The sequence below is a fragment of the Phyllostomus discolor genome, chromosome 3, assembly GCF_004126475.2.
Source record: "Phyllostomus discolor isolate MPI-MPIP mPhyDis1 chromosome 3, mPhyDis1.pri.v3, whole genome shotgun sequence".
NCBI lineage: Eukaryota > Metazoa > Chordata > Mammalia > Chiroptera > Phyllostomidae > Phyllostomus > Phyllostomus discolor.
In genome coordinates, this window is record NC_040905.2 from 158,777,974 (window position 1) to 158,800,436 (window position 22,463).

Here is a 22,463-nt window from a genome sequence, read left to right on the forward strand (position 1 = left end):
TCCCTCTTTTTTTCCTTTTCTTCTTCCTTTTTCCTTCTTTTTTTCTTTTTTTTTCTTCTTTTTTCTCTTTTTTTTTTTTTTGTCCAACTGGAGAAAAAAAAAAGATCATTTTTTTCTTCCTTAGCTGTTCTTGTTCTGGACCAAAGCCAAGATGGTCTGGAGAACAGTGCCAGACATGCAGAAGACAGCCTGGAACGCCTGCTTTTTGTCTTTATCTTTCAAAAGGTTTTTGCTTTTGTTCTTCAATTCTTTTTTCTCTTACCGTCTTAAAAGTCAAAGAATGACTCCCCTTTCCACCTGCTCCCATTCGCCTACAACCTGACAGCAATGCTTTTGTCCCCCACTTCTTTTTTTCTTGGATTACTCGCCTCTGGATTTTTGGATCTTCTGTTCTTCAGGCTATGGAAACCAAAGGTGCTCAGTATTCTTGGTGGTATGTTGTGTTGCTGGTTTTTCATACTTTGACTCGGTGTTCGTTTCTTGTATAATTCTTGTTTTGCATTTTTCTTGGGGTTTTGTGACACCACACTGCTAATCCCACTGGTGGATTTTGACGGGTGTCTTAGGGGATCCGTCTGGAGGCCCTCGAGCCACGGCTGGCTGGCTTGACCTCGCTCGCACAGGCCTTGCTTTTTAACTTTTTACAAACCTTCTAATTCAACTGCTCTTTGTTTTTCAGCAAACGTAATCAATGATTGTAAGTTGTGGCAAACTGACTTTCTTTTCTTAAAAATCTGCATGTCTTAAGGGAGTTTTGTTTCTTTAAGTAATATTTTCATGATATATAATGACTAATTTTAATTTTTTTTTGCTTTGTGCAGCCTTTTTGTGTTCGCTGCGTATTTTTGGCTTTCTTCAGCAGAAGACTTTCTTGAAAACTCGGCCTGGTTTTTTTGAGCATACCTATCTTTTGCGCCACTTTTGATACCAAAATGAAACAAAACAAAACCAAAAATTAATCTTTTGTTTTATTTAAAAGCCATACTTCCTTGAAGCAGTCTCACCCATCTTCATTTTATTAGTCTAGGAAATAAGAGTGTTTAATTATGACTAGAATTCTTGCTTGGGAAAAGAGATATTGTTTTATTATGCTAGCATTGATGATGTAAAAAAAATAATCTCTATATGTTTTTCTCATCACATCATTTTCTGTCTGTGCACCTTAGCAAGAGATTGAATCGACGTTGAGCGGACCTTCGCTTTGCAGGGCTTTTCATATTGTTAAGAGGTTTAGTTTTCTGGACTGAGAAAGCCTTCTCTGACCATCTCTTTGGCAATATATTTTATATCCATACAGGCGCCCTTCAGATCGAACAGAGTGAAGAATCTGACCAAGGAAAATATGAGTGTGTTGCCACCAACAGCGCGGGCACTCGCTATTCTGCCCCTGCCAATTTATATGTCAGAGGTAGGAATGACATAACCCTGGCATTGCTTCTTCATGCAGGTTCAGGGGGAGTTGAGACACCCACAGCACCTGTGTCATTATGTCAGTATTTAATAAGCTGATTTGCCAATATTTACAGTAGCTGAAGCTTTTTAGTGAATAGAGAATTAACAAGTATAAATATATCATTTAAAAACTTTGACCACTTTCAAATAAAATCTATCCTGAGGCTTGAAGTTTGTAAGTATCTGTGCACTTTTACATCTTGATTTCTGTTTTTACTGCATTGAACTGTGCTTGGCATTTGTTTGAGGTTTTCTCCTTCTTTTCCTTCTTTTTCTGTTGCTGTTTCTCTTCTGTTTCCTTTTTCAACCCTGAAATAACTGCTTGGTGTGCTACTAATCAATTCCCTGTGCAACTCCAAGCATAAAGGTGTTTGCGTCTTCAGGACCTCTGCTGTGAAGCTGTAAGGATAAAGCTTCTAACTCTAAAAAGAAAAAAGGTGCTACATGCAAATAGCACAATTGTATTCTCTTCCTTCTTTTATATGTTCATATTTATAAACACATGTTATTATGTATGCATATATATATGAATATACATACACACATTTTTTTTAATTACTGACTTTCTCAAAAGCTTGGTCTTTTGATTGACATGGAACACTGATTATATTTTCATTAAATATTAGTTGTTTTGGGGACAAGAATGAATGAGGATGCCATCATATTTTCTTATAAGAAATAGAAATGATTAAATTTTGAGCTTATGAATGGCTGTGTTTTTCATTTCAACTAGAAATAAGTATTTCTTCTCCCCCAGAGTTTCCAAAGCCAGTTTCTGTAGTTTTTTCATTTCATTTCTTTTCTCTCTTTTTTTTGCCAGTAAAAATGCTCTTATCCCAGTTCTATGTGTCTGTGAATAATCACAAGAGGCATGGGTGGGGGTGGGGATAGATAAAAGACTGAGAGGGCTTTAAGTTACAAAAGGATGGGTTCCCTTAGGAAGATATCTAGCTTGATTTTGAAATTTTTGTTTGAGATAATGTTTTTGTGGGGTTGTTTTTTTCTCCTATGGCTCTCTGGCATCTGGGGTGGGAAAGTATGAAGAAAACCACTTCTTCTCCAAATTCTTTGAGAGCCCCTTGAACCTTTTTCTCACAGTGGCGACCTCCTTTGCTGCATGAGGCATGTGAACCTTCTTCGATGGAAAAATTTCAAAATGATGCTAGCTGTTGATTCTAATACCAGGTTAGCCTGTGAGGTATTGCTAACTTTTTAGCTTAGGTAGGAAGGATTAACTAGAGCAAATAAAAATGTTCAAGTAGCAGTTGAAAGCCTTGATATGGCCTTTTTACTCTCTCTGTGTTTCCCTTGTTTTTCTCCTTTCCTCATTTCATTGTGTTCTGCATCAAACCCCCTACATCCCTCAGAGCTGCGAGAAGGTTGGTGTGTTTTTTACTTTTTACCCACCTTACAAAACTATTAATTAAACCAATAACAAAGAATACAAATGAAATGAATGTAGCTGCATTGTGGTCTTCTTTTGGTTAATGGTATGTTTCAGCAGAGAATGCCCTGGCTGTGACTTCCAGTGCTTGCTGGTGGTATCTAACTGCAGTGCATGATGGGAGAGAATGTCCCTGGGTGCATGGTAATGGGTCACACTCCACTCTCTCAGGTCCGGCGAACTTGGTCAGTGTTCCTGCTTTCCTTCCTGCTCCACTCCTCCCAACCCCCACCCCACCTTTAATTTCTGTCTTACAAGGATGCCTGCTGCCCACAGAATGACTCTGTGTAGTTGTTCCCCTAATCCCAAGCATGAAGACTAAACTGTCCTCCGTTTTTCTTGATATGTTCTTTGACACCTCAGAGTCTCCACTGGCTCCTGCTTGCTCTGTGTAACCTGTGAATTGGCTGCAGGAGGCATGCTTAGCTCTCTCGTTACTTCTCCTATACCTGTTATTCACCTGTGAGGCCATCGCAGTGAGCCCTCTCCAATCAATGGAGGTTTATCTCAACCTTAAGTGCAGCCAAAAAGTTGACAGAATTATTTACTCATTACTTTCTTGGGGTTATAAGGGTGTTTATTACTTGATTTATGATTTTAAAAACATCACTTTCTTATCTGTATTTAAGCTATGCTCCTAATGATTACCTCTTGATCTAAAATACTCCTGGTGTAAGCTATTGCCAATAAAAGCCCAAGATGAAACCTGTGTCTCTTACCCTCTCCTTGCTTTATGTACTTAAACTTGACACATAAATGTGCAGATTATCTGAAGCAGGAACACTGAACTATAATTGCTTGGTAATTTTTTGTGTTGTGGTGTTTTAATATGACCTCTTTTTGTAATGTCATGTGCTACTGTGTGTGTCAGATGCAGTGTCCCTCTATTTGAATGTAGGCATAAAAATCCTCTTACCACATTTTCTCATCATCATCTGTTCTCTTACCTTAGATATGAACTGAATGGAATCCTGAATGTCAAATACCCAGCTCCCTTTCTAAATTTGCAATCCTGACTTTTGACAACCTAGCTTAATCTAATATCTTGCTACTGACACCCTCTCATCCCCTAAATTCCCTTCTCAATCACTGTACTTTACATCCTGCCTTTGTGTTTAGTTCTATTACCCTGTTACTTCTGCTGTCACCATTGTCTTGGATTCCAGACATTTTCCCAGAGTCCTAAGCACGGGCCTTGAGACATCATCTTGTGCATGCCTTGCATGACCCAGTTTGGTACCTTTACTGGCATTGGCTCTGTTTCTTCTTCTGTGACCATGAATCGATATATATACATATTTCTGTGTTTGGTCCAGTGTCAGTGTGAGGTCTGGAGGCTGCATCTTCTCTGAGTCTGAAAGCAAATCAATTGTACTTCCACTGTACTCTCGATGATGTTTTCCAGGGCTTGAATGTAACAGTGTGGTTCCACACGTACATTCACAGCAACTGGAAGTACACAGCATGGCAGTTGGTTTTTGATACCCGACTTAGACCTGCTGGTGACCTTCCAGTCCCCTTTTTCACATATACATGAATGCATAGAATCATTGTCATATGCATGTATGTATATGTTTTGTGTTTATCTTATGCATGACATTTGTGTATTTTAGTTTGTAGATAGTTTCTTTGTGGGGCCCTTATAGGTCTGAATCAACTTTTGTATGAATGTGTCTAAGATATCAATGACCAAACTAAATAAATTTTGTGTGTATACACGTACCATACTTGTTTGGTCTGTATTATCCACAGTTTTTCTTTGTTTTGAACAATCCACAATATGTTCCAGTTGTTTAATTTTGTCTGTACAGTGCATGTCATCTGTTTAACAAGCCATTTTTCTTGCCTTGTATATTTTATCATATTCCCCTGTGTTTTGTTCCAGTTCGTCGTGTCCCACCAAGATTCTCTATCCCACCCACTAATCATGAAATCATGCCAGGTGGAAGTGTCAATATCACCTGTGTGGCTGTGGGGTCACCAATGCCTTATGTGAAGTGGATGTTGGGGGCAGAAGACCTGACACCTGAAGATGATATGCCAATAGGGAGAAATGTCCTAGAACTGAATGATGTAAGACAGTCAGCAAATTACACCTGTGTTGCCATGTCAACACTGGGTGTCATCGAAGCAATAGCACAGATCACTGTCAAAGGTATGCTCAATGGCTAACACTTCGAGGGTCTGGCTATCCTCAAGTCTCCTGACTGATGCCTCTATAAAGTCTGTTAACAATTCTAAAGTGAATCTGTTTATTGTTTACTGTTTTAGATGTCATAGTCTAATCAGTCTGTGGTATCACATAAGATACACATATCTGTGTAGTCAGTTTCTCTCTTAAAAGTTTTGTCAGCCTAAGAAGCAATGATCATCAAACTACTTAACAGCTGTCTGGGCCCAGGAACTACTCCGGCACAATGAGGAATGCTAGACACAATCAGCTGTTATAGAAGGACTGAAGGCTGCAAGTTTCATAGTAATCCAGAAATTCAATAAGAGTCACATGATAGAAAAACCCAAATAACTTTTACTAAATGTCAAAAACCCTGAAGACAGAAAAGAAGAGTTATAATTAACATGGTCAAATAATCCTTTAACAATTTTTAATGGACTCTACAATTAAAAATCAAAATGCAAGTGGATTTATATTCTTTTAGCCTTATCTTTTCACCTTGTATTGATGAAATGCTCAAGGAATATTCTTTCCTTGAAATAAGTGAACTAAATATAACCAAAGTACTACATTCCACAGATATTTTTGAATCAAAGAAAGAAAAAAGTGAGTGTATGAAGGGTATTGTTTTTACCCAGTGTTTATAGATTTCTAAAACACTTTTGCAAAATGGGTCAGACTCAGGATGACTTGAAGTTTCTGCAGATATCTGGAACTATTGTAAAATAAACACAAATTATCTTCCCTTTCTAGAAAGTTTGATCCTAAGAAATACAAAACACATTGTTATTGTTGGTGCTGTATTTCCAGCCAAGCATGTATATTAAATATATGCCTTATAAAATCAATCAGGTGGTAAGAGAACAAAGGTACACACCATTGGTAACATTTAACCATTTAAAATAGTAACATTATATTGCATATTCTTAACTATAATAAACGTAGTTATCCATATATAACAGATACAAATTTCATACTGTACAATAAATGTGACTTAGCAATATGTTTACTTGCCTTAAAAATTCAGAAGTCTAGGGAAAATGTGGATTACCTACTTCCTTGAAAAATGACAGGCCAGATTGTTTAAACAAATATCTTTTTTATTGTTTTTTAGTAAAATCTCAACCAGATATTATTGTTCTATCCTTCTTAGAATGATGTACAAATAGTGAATTTCCTTCTCATAATAAACATTTTAGCTTTAAATATTTGAAGGTTTACTGGAAACCTTCAGAAATCGAAAGCAGGAGACACATTAAACTAATATCTTGTTCAACTTCTTATCTTTATTTTCCTGGCTCTTGCTATTTCCCTACCTTCTTTGCTTCAAATGTAAATAAAACTTAAGGTCAATCTTGAAGGCAAAAAGTGAACCAACACAAAAACAGCAGCTTGAAGAAAGTGAGAAGAATGGGTACTAACTCATTTATCCAGTAGGTCATTTAACAATATACCAAAAACCTGTTCACCACTAGGCAGTGTTCTAGGTATGGAGGATCCAGCAGTTACCAAGTATGGAGGATCCAGCAGTTACCAGCTGCTCTTAAAAAGCTGTCATTCTGGGGAGTACTGTCCTTTTTGCCTTTATATCAACAAGGAAAACGGGGTACTAAAGAGCCAACTTGTGTTACCTTCTGAGTCGTCTCCAAAGAGTTGGTGGTGTATTCTCCCCTGACAACTCTGCCTTTGAGAGTCGTACAGAGAAAGGCATGTTAAGTGTGAGGTCACCAATACAGATGGTTTATATCCTCAGTTAGTAGCATTTTAAGTTGTGTTCTTCTGCTGAAAGTAAAAAAAGAGAATCTCTAAAAGGTGGAGTTAATTACAAATATTTGTAATTCAGGTATTACTGATGGTGAATATAGAATACATACCATTACAGTAATGCTTTATTTTTATTGAATTTTGGGGGGTGACATTGGTTGGACACAATAAGATTGTGTAGGTTTCTGGTATACAATTCTATAATACATCATCTGTATATTTCATTGTGTGTTTCCCACACCAAGTCAGGTTTCCTTCCATCCCCTTTTATCTCTATTTACCCTCTTCTGCCTCCTCCCACTCTCCTTTCTCTCTGGCAACCACAATACTGTTGCCTATGAGATTTTTTCCCTTAATTCCTTTATCTTTTCTTATAATAATATTTTAAAAAGTGATTTATAAATATGTTTTAATTTAGATTCTTCTGCATTTTTAATATAAAGCAAAAATATGAATTTGAAATTAATTGAGAATTACTATTCTTTCTTATTTCAATATCTTGATTAGATATTTATGAGAAAACTATAATAATGTTACTTACGTCTTACAACTGGAAAACAGAATATGGATCATTCGTCCATAGCAATTTAATACCAAATCAGTGTATTCTAAAATACATTCAATATATTATTTTCAACATTTATTGGTATTCAGTTATATCATTTATATCTTAAAGCAATTGGCTAATTGGCCAAGCTTATAATAATAGTAATAATTGCAAATAATATTTTCGAGGGGACCAGATACATGCTAAGAGCATTACTAGATTAGGTCATTAATCATCAGAGCAAACTCATGAAATAGAGTTACCCAGCTGTACAATTCCAATCATGCAGTTCTTTTTATTTTTCACATGAGAAATCTAAAGCAGAGAGAGGTTCGGCAGCACATTCAGAATCACATAGCTAATAAGGGGTGGATTTGTATACCAGCCCCAAAGTACAATGCTATGATGCCCTTCTAGTAAAATGGGATTTGTCATGTACGTAAGTCTTAGTATACTTCCCTGACCATTTAGAACACATTCTTTGCTAGAATTTCATCTAATTAAATGTTTAGTAAATACATGATTCTGTCATTTCAACAGTAGAGTTTATGGATTCTTAAAATGTCTTAGAAGTGATGGGTAGTAACTATCTTTTTTCCTCCCCCCACCCCACAAAGCCTTACCCAAACCCCCAGGAACTCCTGTGGTGACCGAGAGCACCGCCACAAGCATCACACTGACATGGGACTCTGGGAACCCTGAGCCTGTCTCTTACTACATCATTCAGCATAAACCTAAAAATTCTGAAGAACCTTATAAAGAAATTGATGGGGTAGCGACCACACGCTACAGTGTCGCTGGACTAAGTCCCTACTCAGATTATGAATTCAGGGTTGTCGCCGTCAATAACATTGGGCGTGGGCCTCCCAGTGAGCCTGTACTAACGCAGACCTCAGAGCAAGCGCCATCCAGCGCCCCACGGGACGTCCAAGCACGGATGTTGAGTTCAACCACCATTCTGGTGCAGTGGAAGGAACCCGAGGAGCCAAATGGGCAGATCCAAGGTTACAGAGTTTACTATACAATGGATCCCACTCAGCACGTCAACAACTGGATGAAACACAATGTAGCTGACAGCCAAATCACTACTATTGGCAACTTAGTGCCCCAGAAAACGTATTCTGTCAAAGTCCTGGCTTTTACCTCAATTGGAGATGGTCCTCTTTCAAGTGACATACAAGTCATCACTCAGACAGGAGGTAAGTCTAGGTGTGGATGGGGATCAGGGCAGGAGGGAGGAGCTGATGCTAACAGGTGGGAAAAAACAAAGAACAAAGATGTTATACATTTAAATTTTTGAGACTTAGAGTTTCTAAGTGAGGGGTTCAGGTAAGGCATCTGGAAAGAAAATAGGTATGGACACCTGAGAGACTAAATAATTGTGTAAGTAGAAGAATGATGCATATAACATCCTGTCCTTGTCATTTGTAACCAAATGACTTGAATACTTGCATCCTCCATGCAGCATTTTGAAAACAAAAGAACCATTTTGTTTATATGCTGAGAGAATAGTGTCAACAACTATTTAATTTATGAAAGACTGGAAAGTTCAATATAAAGTTGAAAATAAAACCACCTGTCAAGGCCTTGGATATTTAAATGGCTTATATTTGCCAGGAAGCTACTTGCTTAAAAATAAATATTCCTCTAATGTATTTTTGATGTTTTGGGGGGGTTTTTTGTATGGCCTTAGGGGTGAAGGAAGACAGTTACCAAGATCTAGGGTCAAATGCCAGGGCCTGTTTCATTCATTTTACTGAGCATTAGAGCAGATGCTGAACTATTTTATGAAGAAAAAGTTGGCACTGCCAGTGGTTTTCTTTTTATAAGTGGTTTTATTATTATTTATTTTACAAATTAAATCTCTCTGCTGTTTGATTTGAAGTGGTCGGTTTTGACTTGGGTTAGGAATATACCAGCAGCTTTCTTCTGCAGTTTACTCTTGAATGTCTGGAGAGCTATTCATTCGACTCCTTATAGCCTCAGCTCCTCTAAAATTTGAGTTACTCTAGCAGTGTTTTGGGTTGCCACTGGTTTGTTCTGATAATTTTATAAGAACCGTATTATTGGAGTAAATATCTGTAATCTAGAGGTATGTAACTCATTGGTAATCTTGGGCATGAATCAGTGAATTTTCTCAGCTATCAGAACTCGATCACACTGTGTAATCACTGACCTGTTTTCATGTCATGGGCTTTGTGAATCACATGACTATGTTTGCCATTTGCCCTGGCTGCTAGAAACCTCAGCACATGTTTACAGCCAGGTGGGCTGTGTTGTATTTCCATACCATTACTTGGTTCTCACTGATCTACTCATGGATTTACAGTTTTCTCGAATGGTATGAAAGATAATTATCAAAATAACTTTGACCACAATTACACTAAAACCATCCATGTGTTTTCCCTATTTGGCTTTTGCAGTTCTGCATTTATTTGCTATATTAACATACAGAAATATACTGTTGATTCATTTTAATTGTTGTATGTTTCTCATTGGAAAATATAAAAATCTGTGTGTCTTGCTCTTTTCTTTGATTGAAAATGGTCAACTGTTATGAGATTATTTTATACTGTTTTAGCAACTCCAGAACCATTCAAAAATATAAGAAAGTATGGTATATGAGGAGAATATATCCCTGCAATTCACTTTTAGTTTTTTTCTGATTTTTCAGCTGTATTATTTTTGAAATCCCTGGTCTTGGAATAATATAATCAGGGGTTGCATCCCAGTCTAATATTTTGAACCTTGAACAAGTTACTTCATCTCTCTGGACTTTAGTTTTCTCATGTAAAATGATAACCACCCCATAGAGATTAGGGATTTTACTCATTTTACTGGACCGTTATAATGAAACGCCACACACTGGGTGGCTTACACTGCAGGAACTTACTGCCTGTCTGTTCTAGTGGCTAAAGTCAGCAGAATTGGATCCCTGTGAGAGCCATGAGGGAAGTTCTGGCACTTGCTGGCAATCTCAGCTGTTCCTCGGCTGTAGAAGCATCACCCTGACCTCTGCCTACATTGCCATATGTCATTCTCTCTGGGTACATGTCTCTGTATTCAAATTTTCCCTTTTATGATACCAGCCATACTGGGTTAGGACCAAATTAATGACCTGGTTTTAACTGATGAACTCTACCACAACCCTGCTTCCAAATAAGGTAGTATTCTGAGGTTCTGGGGGTTAGTGATTCAGTATGAACTTTTGTGGGACACATTTAAACTCATAACAGAGCTATAGATTAGACAATAGACAGGAATGCTTTATAACTTAATGAGTAATATAAACTATCATTATAATCATAACAGCTAAAATATGCTGAGTACTCTGCTGTGAATTTTGCAAGTATCCTCACTACCCAGTTAGATAGATAGGGAATTATCCCATTTACCAATGAGTAAATTGAGGATCAAAGAAAATAAAGAGATTTAGGAACTTGCTTTGGGTCATAAACGGCAAAGCAGAATTTAAATCTGGGTACCCTAGATACATTCTGAACACCATTATCTCTCCAATTAATAATTTGCAAATTGATAGTTTTAATGCCTACTAGGCTTTTGTGCCCATGAGTTGTTCAATAAAAGAATAGAGATAGGAAATACAGTGTAGCCATTTATTCATATCTTTACTTAAGGATTATATATAACTTATCTCTGCAATACTTGAGGTGGCTATTATATTATCCCAGTACAAAAGTATGTTAAGCGATTTAGATATGAAAAAATAAGTTTATCTGAAAGAAGTAGAAGGGAATACCTTTCTTATAAAAGGTTATTATACTCAGTCACTAAATTTGATTCTAACTTTTCTAACCACAGATTTAAACATAGACACCTATAATGTTTTATAACCTCTTTTCTAATAACAAGAAGGTTCAGCTGTCTAAAAAACAAAATCGTTTCTGGAAATAAATCCAACTAAGACAGAAGAATTCTTGAGAGTCATGAGAATCCTACAGAATAAGAGATAATCATGCCTTTGGTCACGGTTTATTGAAAGATATAGAACTGATGTTTAAATAGACCTTTGTTTTTATTTTCTATATTACCAGCAGACATAAATGTAAAATAAATCATAACTCAGTGAAAGTAGTATTATGACAGGGGAATTGAATTAATGTAGTCTAGGGACTCTGAAATTAGAAAACTCTAGATGAATGGGTCACAGGTATATTAGAATAGTTGTCCCCAATCTCTTTCAGACATTTTATACATTAAGATATTTCCAAGAACCTTCCACGATAGTTGCACTTTTAATGCTTATTGATTGAGGAGATATATGATGACATAATGACTTGTGCCTGCCAAGATCAATAGGCTAAAAAAATCTTCCAAAATAGCACAATGATTTGATGGGTTCTGTAGGCTTAATTAACAAAGGCCATTGGATGTTAGTGGATAACTGCCAAACACAATGATGTGAGATCCTGATATAATTAGTGCTGAGCTGCTCCTTTTTCTTGCTGCTGACTAGCTAATTCTTGGGATCACTGCTAGGCAAAAACATAAGTCATTATGAAATGTTCTTTTGGTCAGGTTATATAAAATTTAAAGACATGATTACTTTCACTGCAATTTTACCTTTTTCTCTATGAGAATTTACTGATTAATAATGTGTATGGATTTCTCAAGTGTGTTTTAATTTCATATACATAGACATAAAAATTTTTATGTGTTCTATATCTGAAATGTATTAATTTCTTTTTGGTATTTTTAATTCCCTGATACTCACATTTCTATTCTTGTTTAAAATCAGACCCTTAGGAAACAATGTTCAGTAACAAAGTCAGTTTAAGAGGGAAGTTATCACTTTTCTTATGTAAGATTACTGTCTCATGTTAATATATTATATAAATGGAGGGTTGATATAATTTGTATATTTCTGGTTTAGGGTAACTATATATTTTATAAAATGGCAAATGAAACTCTGATAAAGAAATGTAATAAATTACATTTTACACCTAATGCAGTAAAATAAATGTTGTTTGACATTCATGTTAGTTGGAGGCATTCTAAATCTTCTAAGTTTTAAATCTTTTTTCTGAAATTTCTTTAGAAAACATGTTTGACCTCTAATTCTTATATACACTTAATATATTCTTGGGAAAAGTCTACTGATTTACATATTGTGTATCTTAATAATATAGGTCTTTGGAAGGAAAAGAATTATATACATTTACTAACTGAATACTAATGAGTATTATCAACTTTAAACATTTTGAGGAAGGTATTTCTACAAATTCTGGGAATTGCAAAATTGTTAAAGTATAAAGCTACAACATTTAGAGTCATCGTACTTTACATTTCCAGAACTTTAAAAAAATCATTTTATTAGTGTATGTCAACAGGATGCCTATATCAGCAAACTTAAAAATAAATAAATAAATAAATAAATACTGATGTCCAATAGCCAAAATGACAAGCCCAATTTACATGGTTTCTCTAAATAGTTTTACAAATGAGTAAAGGAGCTCTGGATGTAAATACTACTGTGATAACATGTAACATTCTCTTGTTGATATTTAATGAGAATTGAGAGTAAGATTTGTGCAGGTGCTTATGTATTAAGTACTTACTTTCTCCATGATATACCATGGCACTTACTAACCAGACTCCTTGTTCAGAATTTTGTTTTACTACCACTATAGTTCTGGCTGTTGCTTTAATCATTTTTCAATTAATTGTCAATATGTTAGATATACATAGTTTGAAATACATACCTTATTAAAGTACTAGATATTTTGGAGATACTAGGCTTTCTAGTCTTTGGTAATATTTCATATTTATAAATGGCTCGATGAAATGGTGGTTCAGTTATTTAATATGTGCTAACCTTTTTCTCTTTAGCGATGTGTCCTACATTTTGCTCTTTATATCTTCTAATATTACCAGCATTTCAGATGATGTGCATATTTTTTCTTCATTTCTTATTTATTCTCCATTCTCTCTTTAGGTTGCCTTCAGATATTTTTATAGAGTATAATGGTACTACTGCTCAAATACTTTACATTTATCAATGGGATTACAATCTTATTTATGAGAGGTGATAGTTCATATTTGTATTTCTTTTTTGGGCATTAAATAAGTAAATCAAGAAGAATATAATCTTGACACCACTTTGTAGAATATAAGGATTTCTTACATAGAATTTTAAAGAAAAATTTGTATTTCTACTTTATTTTCCTCTTTTTACATCTAAATCCTAAATTTGGTTTATGGTCAATATTATCACATTCCCCTTTTCCATGTGGAATAATTGCCTATAAGTTTCTGGATGGGTTGTTTTTATTTGCCCATGACTTACTCTGAACTTTGGAGTTTCCCATAAAATTTATGTTCAGGTAATTGGTGAGGGAAATGCTACAACACAGAAAAGCTCTTAAATAAAATAAAGTAGACATAGACACACAAAAAGTGAATGCTAGTAAGTTTGAGGTATAAAGACTGTGACCGCATTAAAATGTGTTACATATACGTGTGTTTGTGTAGTGGGCATAAAACACAACTACTAACATTTCCTAATAGAACCTTGGGAGCCACGATGTTTGGTACAGAAATCTGTTGTCAGATGATGAAGTGCCCCTGTGTCTCCAAGCAGAGAAAATGAAGACGACAGTTCGCAGGCCCCTGAAGTGGTTTTTCACATACATACGTTATTGTCATTAGGGCATGTGTGTGGGGAACATAAAAATAAATCCATTAATTTCACAGCTCTTTTCTTTTCCTTTGAGGCCTCAGCTTTATTGTTGTTGTTTCAACCAGGACTAAAGCACCCTGAGGAAACAGTAGCTGTAGGCGAACTCTCAATCCCCAGGAAAGTCTGAGCAGCGGCATCGTCAGGCATTCATGAGCACAGGCCCGGACATCGTGTAAAGATCTTTTAAAACACCAGTCCACGTGCTGGATGGATTCCATGTGTAGGCACAGTTAGCCCCATACTGTATTTCAAATAATTTCAACTAATTTAATTAATTTCCAATTGTTAGAAATGGAAAGATTTTACCTAGAAGGTATATCATCAACTTGAGTTGAAAAATCAGAAGCTCAGGCAAGACTGGGCCCATGTTCCAAAAGGCAGCACTCTCGTGGTGCTGAGCCTCACCAACTCTCTCAGGCAGGCCAGGCCGGCCCTCTCTGTGGGTCCCAGGCCCCACATGGCCTCTGCACTCATTCATCTCAGTGGCCTGCCAGACACCTCTAGGCATTGGTGTTTCTACCACCAGTTTAAAATCTACTAAATTGAATTACCCTCCAAATTATTTCAAAAGAGACCACAGAAGCAGAGGAGGAGAGCCCCTTAAGTATTAGTGTAAGAGACTTGACATAAAGTCACCTGGCCACTACTTTGTTCAAGAATAAAATAGACAGTACACCCTCTGAGACTTTAATGTGCCCATTTGACTCATTATTTAGAAGGAGTGGGCTCCTAATAGAACCAAACAGCATTAAAGAATTAGATGCGGTTTGTGTCACTAAACAAGGATAAAATATTGAGGCCTACCGGGAATTTGTTCAAGACAAATTAAAAGGTAGAAAGTAAACAGTTTAAGTAAGAAAAACTTAATTAGATTTCCAAGATGTTTTCAATCAGCGTCACTTAATTTATTATTAGAATTAGGCAGGGAGGAAATACGTAACAAGCAGTTATCCTGAGAGCAGCCCTTCAAAACTCTGTGTGTTTTAAATTCTTGACAATACCGGCTGTATTCTGGTTTGGTTTAAATCATGAGTTATCACAGGCTTTCTTCTTTCCCAGACCTGTGGAAATATGGGGGAAAGAAAAAAGGGAATAAAACTAGAGAAAATAAGTGATCATACACATACGTGTGCGGTGTGTGTCTTGTGTGGTTTTAGCCCGAGAAACCCTCTCATTATGTGGATATTAGAACCCAGTCATAATTTCCCCTGTCCAATAGTTCTTGGCCTCCATTGTTGCTGCTGCCAGTGTTTTTGGTATTTCTCTTTTAGGAGTAATGCATTTGCTATTTGTTTTCCTGTTAGCCTATTTGCTTTTTATTTCCCTCTGTTGCTCCTTCTCTTGCTCTTGATCTTTTATCTTCTTTTGTCTCAGTCTGAATGATTGTGTTAGGTCACCCACTGGGCAGGTACTTAAAAAAAAAAGCACACGCTGCTACCCTGTTCAGAAAGTACATTCCCAGAGGCATCAAATTAATGAGTATCTCAAGGCCTGTGGTACAAAAAGGGAGAAAAGATGATGAATGGAATTAGAAATAGGAAGCCTTAAGCATCAGTCCAAATATGTGTGTGCATGCCTGCTGCACCTGTGCACACGTGCGTGCTCACACACACACACAGATGCACAGGTTAACAGAGCAGACTGGAATAAGGTGGTAATTAGGGATCCTAGGAACCACTCTGCTAGGTCCCTTTGGACTTTAATCTCTTTTTAAACAAAAGGCAGTTTAAATCAAACTACAGAGACATGATTACAAAAAGAAAGAATGTCTTTCCAAAGATATTCTTTCTTATGAAAATGATGGTTCAAGTATTACTTAATAACTTAAATTTATACATCAGCTACAAATTAAATTGTTTTACATGTTTTTGAATGTTTATGCTCCTTTGCCAAAAATGCTTCAGATTTTTTCTGACTCGTATAAAGTACAAATGACCATTCTTGGTTTTCTGTATTACATAAACACTGAATTTTCATGTGAATTTGTAGAAATATGGACATCTGTTTAGCTATAGCACTTTGAAACATGCTACAATATCAGGGATAATAATCAAATTTGGGTGTTTTTTTATGATCAAAAATTTTCATTGCCATCAAAGCATGGGTACTGACCAGTGAGAGCAGACATTGTCCTAGAACAGTGTAAGGTTAGGTGAGCCAGTGATGCCCTGCAGTGTGTTAGCCATCTATAATAGATGGAGGGCCTGGTGGGAATCAGGTGTTAACTTGGACATTGGGGTTAGTCAATTTATTGTAATATAGCATTTGAGTGAAGTGTTCTCAAATCTGACGTACAGCCCTTTCAAATTGTCTATTACCTGAGTTATATGACTAAAATGAGAAGTATAGATTCTATTCATTTTAATATATCAAATTAGTGTATTTTTGATAATAAAGATTCTATAAACTTTTAAATTTGTGTAGTAATTTAGCTCCCTCTCACTAGGGACAGTATTAAGTTTAATATTGGATCTAGTGTATTGAGTCATTTGAAGTTATTGAGGGATTAGAAACAATTATTTTTAAGTGATAGTTTATCACCTTTCATTTTGAAACAATTTCTTAAAATGTAGGTTGGTAAGAAAAAATGTTAAGTGATTCTGGTAGCCTATAGGCTATAGGTTAACCTGTAGCCTAAGTGATTCTGGTAGCTTATAGGTTAACATTGAAAGTTAAATGCAGTGCTAGAGAATAAACTCCCACTTAGTTTCAAAATATCAATAACTTTTATGTATTTAGCACTCATCATGATTTAGGTAATATTAATTACAAAATGCATTATATAAATCATCTCACTGATTATGTACAATGTTATGAAGTAAATAATTTTATTACATGCAAAATTAAATTCAGAGATGAATATATTCTACAGGGGCGGCAGAAGTAAGGCCTGCTTGAGTGTGGTTTGTAAGGTAATAATATGGGTGTAACAATTTATAGTTTTAATTTGAACATTTCACCTAAAATGTTGTATGGTGTACAAGAGTGTGATATTGTTACAGAATTACATGCTTATGATTTTGTAATAAAAGGGGCATTATTTGTGCTGGACCCTGTATATTTGCTCATTCTGCATCTTGTATAAATATCCTACCACTCAAGAACAAGGATAGTATTCATAATATCGACCTTGTTCCTTGAAGGAGGAAAATGGGCTGTATATACACAAGTTTATCTGGACATGATAAAAAAAAAGACCTAGCACTCCATTAAGCTGATACACGTGGACACGTTTTGAAAGATTTAAACAGATGTACTAGTGAAAGAACTTGTGAATATTTATGGTGATGGTAAGCTCCTTTGCCTCCATGTTTTTAGTACCAGGGCAGCCACTAAACTTCAAAGCAGAACCTGAGTCTGAAACGAGTATTTTGCTCTCCTGGACACCTCCACGTTCAGACACCATTGCCAACTATGAACTGGTCTACAAAGATGGGGAGCATGGAGAGGAGGTAGGACCACGTTTCTCACCTTTGGAATTAGTCACTGCCCTGGGGCACTGCTCTGCTTTTGTGTACTTACCCAAGTTCTGTAAAAGGCCAGGTATCTACAGAGGACCTTGGTAGAAAAGATTTATGGATCAAGAAACACTTGACCAAAACAGTGGAAAGGGTATTTGGAGACTTGCTGGGGGCAAAACAAAACAAGTATTGCCCTATTGGAACTATTTTCTATTTAAGTTTCCAAATTATTTATGGAAGTATCAGGTTATAAAATATTTAATATACCCCATGAAAATTGGGGTATACTTTTTTTCTTCTTCTGCATTCAAGCTCCAGGATTTTGAGTAGAACTTGTTCAAACTGGTTTTATAGAAAAATACCCCAAAGCAAATGTTTATTTGTATGCCAAAATTATGATATGAATGTGAGTATATATAAAGTTTGAGCCCTGGCTGGTGTGGCTCAGTGGATTGAGCATGGACCTGCAAACCAAAGGGTAGCTGGTTCAATTCCCAGTCAGGGCACATGCCTAGGTTGCAGGCCAGGTCACCAGTAGAAGGCATGCGGGCCACAACCACACATGGATGTTTCTTTCCCTGTCTTTCTCTCTCCCTTCCCGTCTAAAAATAAATAAAAATAAAAAATATTAAAAAAAATTAAAAGACAAAGTTTGAGTATGTTATGCAAATAAAATAACAGTAGATTGCAAAAGGCTGGAAATTATTGATAATCACTGAAAAGAAGCAAAAATCAGAATAATTAATAAATACATTAACAGGCAGTGTTCTGAGGGCTTCACTTCTACTCATTTAATCCATACAACAGTGCTTTGGGTTGGACCACCTCTGTTGTTAATATACTTCACACGTCACAAAAGGGAGGCACATAAAAAAAGTTAAAAAATTAGCCCAAAGTCTCATGCTACTGGATAGAAGAACTAGAATTTGATTCTAGGCAGTCAGTTGCAGAATCTGTGTTCTTAACCATTAGGGTACACCATCTCTCGAGTGTACTTTAAATAGTTTATAGAAATCAGTTATTAAGATACACTTAATATCTTTAGAAAGGGAATATATTATAGTAATGAATATGTTTATTATGTTATAAATTCCAGTAGGGAACATTTAGACAAAATGTTAGTAAAACTATATGTGAAAACTCAATCCATGCAAGCCATTTTATGAATGCTTCTTAGCATTCTTCATCTTAAAAAAATCTTCAAAAAGCTTAAACTGCCCCTAAGATCTAACAAGGAATACTTTTTTAAAGCACTCACATACTAAATGAAATGTTATCAGTTAACTTGTTGGCCATTATTTTGTATGCTATAGTAAATTAATTTTTTCTGTAAGCTTCTATTTTATTACTTCTGTTTGAATAGAGCAGAATCTCCAAAGGCCAGCTTCTAAATGCAGTGCTTTTAGAGTTAGCTGACCAAGCCCACATAAATTAACCACTTAAAAAGTTGTATAATTTAAATACTGATATAACTTAAGGTACCCATATTACAACTATTTGTGTTTTTAATAAGATATAAATCGGCATTATTTTAAGTCCTTATCACCACCCAACCAGGAAACAAAAAATAGAGTAAAGACAGCAATGAGAGGGGCAGCCTTTTTGAGAGTGCTGTGGGTGCTTGAGTGTCGGCACACCTGCTCTGCTTTATGATTTTTTTTAGCGATTACCTTTGTTTCTTGTTATTCGGTAAGTCTAAAATTTTTTAAAGCTTTCGTAGTGTCAAACCAGAACAACCTAGGAATGTTTTCTCTGGTTTTATTTTTGAATTCTTCTTGACTGATTTCTGCTTGTGTGAACAGCAAGCAATATTTGATAAAAAGCCTAAGATTATTTATGCCATATTAGATTATATATTAGCATGTATTTTAAGATTTACTACAGGATAATTGTTCAATCTGTGATTGATTTACAATAAACAGCTATATTTTTGCTAAAATACAAAGGCAAATTTCAAGCATGAAAAGTAATTTTAACATTTGATTAAAGAAACTTTATTTCAGAAGTCCTTTATGATGTTAAAAGTTATAGAAAAGTTTGTGATTATTTTTGTAGCTGTTGACTCTATATTCCCAAGGGGAAAAAGTTCTAAAATTATTTTAAACCAACCTAGGTTTCATATAAGTTATCCATCTTTTTTTAGTAACTAACATCTGATTTTTATCCCATCAGACCTTGGCAGTTTTAGTTCTCTTTTACAGTAATCTCAGATAAACTGTTTAGCAGTTTCTGTTGTTGCTTTTGGCCATGTTTTCTGTGTCCCCATTTAAATTGCAAAGATCACAGGTCATGAGCTTGAAATCTCTTTAACTGAAATTGCACGTGTTGGGCACAGTTTCTGTCATGGGCCCTGTTACAGCAGCACCCGTGCCTTAAAGGGGGACACATCTGTGGGTGACGGCCTCTCAATCTCCCTTTTATACAGTGCACTGGGATGTTGTGTCATCATGAAAAACATCACTGGCCACACTTATTCCAATTGCCTCATTCTTGTAGAAACTTGCCTTTTAAATGCTATTTTCATTATATAATTCCCCTGGTAGTGTCCTTGATATTCTGTAGGTTCTGTGTGTGATTTTTTGATGACAGGCATTGCAATAAAAAATACTTGCCCAAACCTTAATGAAGATGACAAAGTTCTCTTGTTACTTATCCACAGCAACGAATTACCATTGAGCCAGGGACATCTTACAGACTGCAAGGGCTGAAACCAAACAGCTTGTACTACTTTCGTCTGGCTGCACGCTCTCCTCAAGGCTTGGGTGCTTCTACAACGGAAATATCAGCTAGAACCATGCAGTCAAGTAGGTGTCTCTCTTTGCTTACTTTCTGCCCTTTTTTTCACTAGGAGGTGTTGCCAGAGATTATCCCTACCAGCAAACAGAGCTGCTACTTAATATTCTTAGTAGTCAGCAGTCTCGATGCTAGACGATGTGCAACTCTAAGGATTAGAGTACAACTGCGACCTGTGCTGTTTTCAAACTTGGTCCAAGTAGCAGTTTCTTTTCTCCCACTTTCTAAATTGAAAGACCTTCAGAGAGATTGAGATGAGAAAAATGGGTAAAAGGAGGTAAATCAAGCCCCATGTAATGAATTACAAGGCTCTAAAGCAAAATTCAGGTTGAGAGCACTGCATAACAATCAGAGGAAGGCTTTGGCAAAGTAAAGAGGCAGTGAAAGACCAAACTGTTATCTTTTGTAAGCACACAGGTTTTAAGTTTGCTGACAAATAACGCTTTATTTCACATATTTGTTCCTACTCAGAGAAAAGCTCAGCTCTTGTGATTAGTTTGTTATTAACTCTGCCAGGAGTGCATTTGGAAGTTTGGAACATTCACAGCAAATCTGTATTTGGAAAAATTTAGGAACAATGGAATAATCACAAGTACATTTCCAATCCTAAATTTTATTTTGTTTCCTCAGGTTCAATATCTTTTTGGAACTGTTGCTATAAAGAATAGTTGTCTTTATCACAATGGGGGTTCATTGTGTCCAGGGAAGATTTTTAAGATTGTTTTTTGTAAAGTCTAATATGGGAGATTGTTTTTGATGGAAAGTTTGGTGGCTTATAATAATTTGATCTTTATTAATGTTTTTATAATTAGTCTATTAAACAAACATTTGCTTTGAGTTGAATAGTTCTATGGAGTTATTTCCTTAATTTTTTGATATTTTATAAGTGATTTTGATATAATGACATGCAATAGATCTGTATAATAGAAATGCATTAAATTTTGTAAAGAGAATGCTATAGTGATCTAATTTTTAGACCTGTCAACAAGCATAACATTTATATATTTTAAAAGTTGAATTTCCTTCCATAGAAGCAAGTCTTTGTATTTTATTCTTCTATAGATACTTGACATCTTTCAGGGTTTTTGATAATAAAAAAATCATTTTCTTCTCTTTTCTCAAAACTTAGTTATTCATATGAAAAGTATTAGGTTCCTGTGCTTAATCCATTAGTGATTATGGGTTATTCCCATAAAATTGTCCTTCTTTCCAAACCTCAAGTATGTAAATGCAGTTTGTATATCTGCTTTGAATTCCAGGCAGGCTAGTAAGTCATATTGTAGAAGATCATTCTTAAAACCAGGTATTTAAGCAAAGGACCGTGACATCCTTTAATATTATATTTTGCATGGTTTACAAACTTGATTTTTTACATACGTATATACATATGTACTTACATAGAGACAGAATGAATTTTTTATAAGCATACCAAAAGCTTATCTTTTCCTTATTTATTAAAATAAAAGTTTCAAATAGTGTTGAATTTATTCAAAGAATAGAAGGACTGAGAGTAGCAATGTCATAAAAACCAAATCAGTTTTTTAAGAAAGAATTACAAATGAGTCCTAGCTGTTATATGAATAACTCAATTTATTATGAATAATGATGATGCATTTAAAATAGTTTTATAATTTGAAATATAAGAACCTGTAGTCAGAATCAATAAAAATGATATTCTAGTGATTTTACAAATCTTATTCCAAATTTATGAGGCTTTCAATGAGAATTTTCTTTTTGTTAGTAAAAAAGAGCTTTTCATTTTGATTGATCTTAATGAAAAACACAAGACATGTAAAGACTGATAGTAGTCTGAACAATCTGATAAACCAGGCTCTACATAATATAAAGGTCCACAAAGTCAAACTACATATTAAATACAAAAAATTAGAAATGATTTACTTATGGTATCATATATATTGCCTTAAAAATATATATGTATTATGTATATCTTATCCTATTTGTTTGTTTTTTTAGGAACATGTATTATTAACTTTAAAAATAATTTATTATAATACTGCAGTGGTCTTTATTGCTTTTTAATTTTTTCAAATAATGGTATGTTTGATTAATTTAATTGAAAATAATTGCTCAGAAGGTGACTAACTTATTTTGGAATGGGCAGTAGGAAA

At 35.3% G+C, this 22,463-nt stretch overlaps 1 protein-coding gene across 43 annotated transcripts in view; it reads left to right on the top strand.

The window, feature by feature from the left end:
• The window catches only part of PTPRD (protein tyrosine phosphatase receptor type D), a 1,502,332-nt gene that overhangs the window by 1,299,635 nt on the left and 180,234 nt on the right, over window positions 1-22,463 (top strand). For 29 of the 43 annotated variants that reach the window (XM_036021603.1, XM_036021605.1, XM_036021607.1 and 26 more), the window contains 6 exons: window positions 1,298-1,408; window positions 2,820-2,831; window positions 4,782-5,051; window positions 7,998-8,579; window positions 17,399-17,532; window positions 20,201-20,345. In XM_036021603.1, coding sequence (XP_035877496.1) covers window positions 1,298-1,408; window positions 2,820-2,831; window positions 4,782-5,051; window positions 7,998-8,579; window positions 17,399-17,532; window positions 20,201-20,345 — 1,254 coding nt within the window. The remainder of the gene's footprint in view (window positions 1-1,297; window positions 1,409-2,819; window positions 2,832-4,781; window positions 5,052-7,997; window positions 8,580-17,398; window positions 17,533-20,200; window positions 20,346-22,463) is intronic. The other 14 variants (XM_036021610.1, XM_036021628.1, XM_036021635.1 and 11 more) reach the window with 1 other exon arrangement.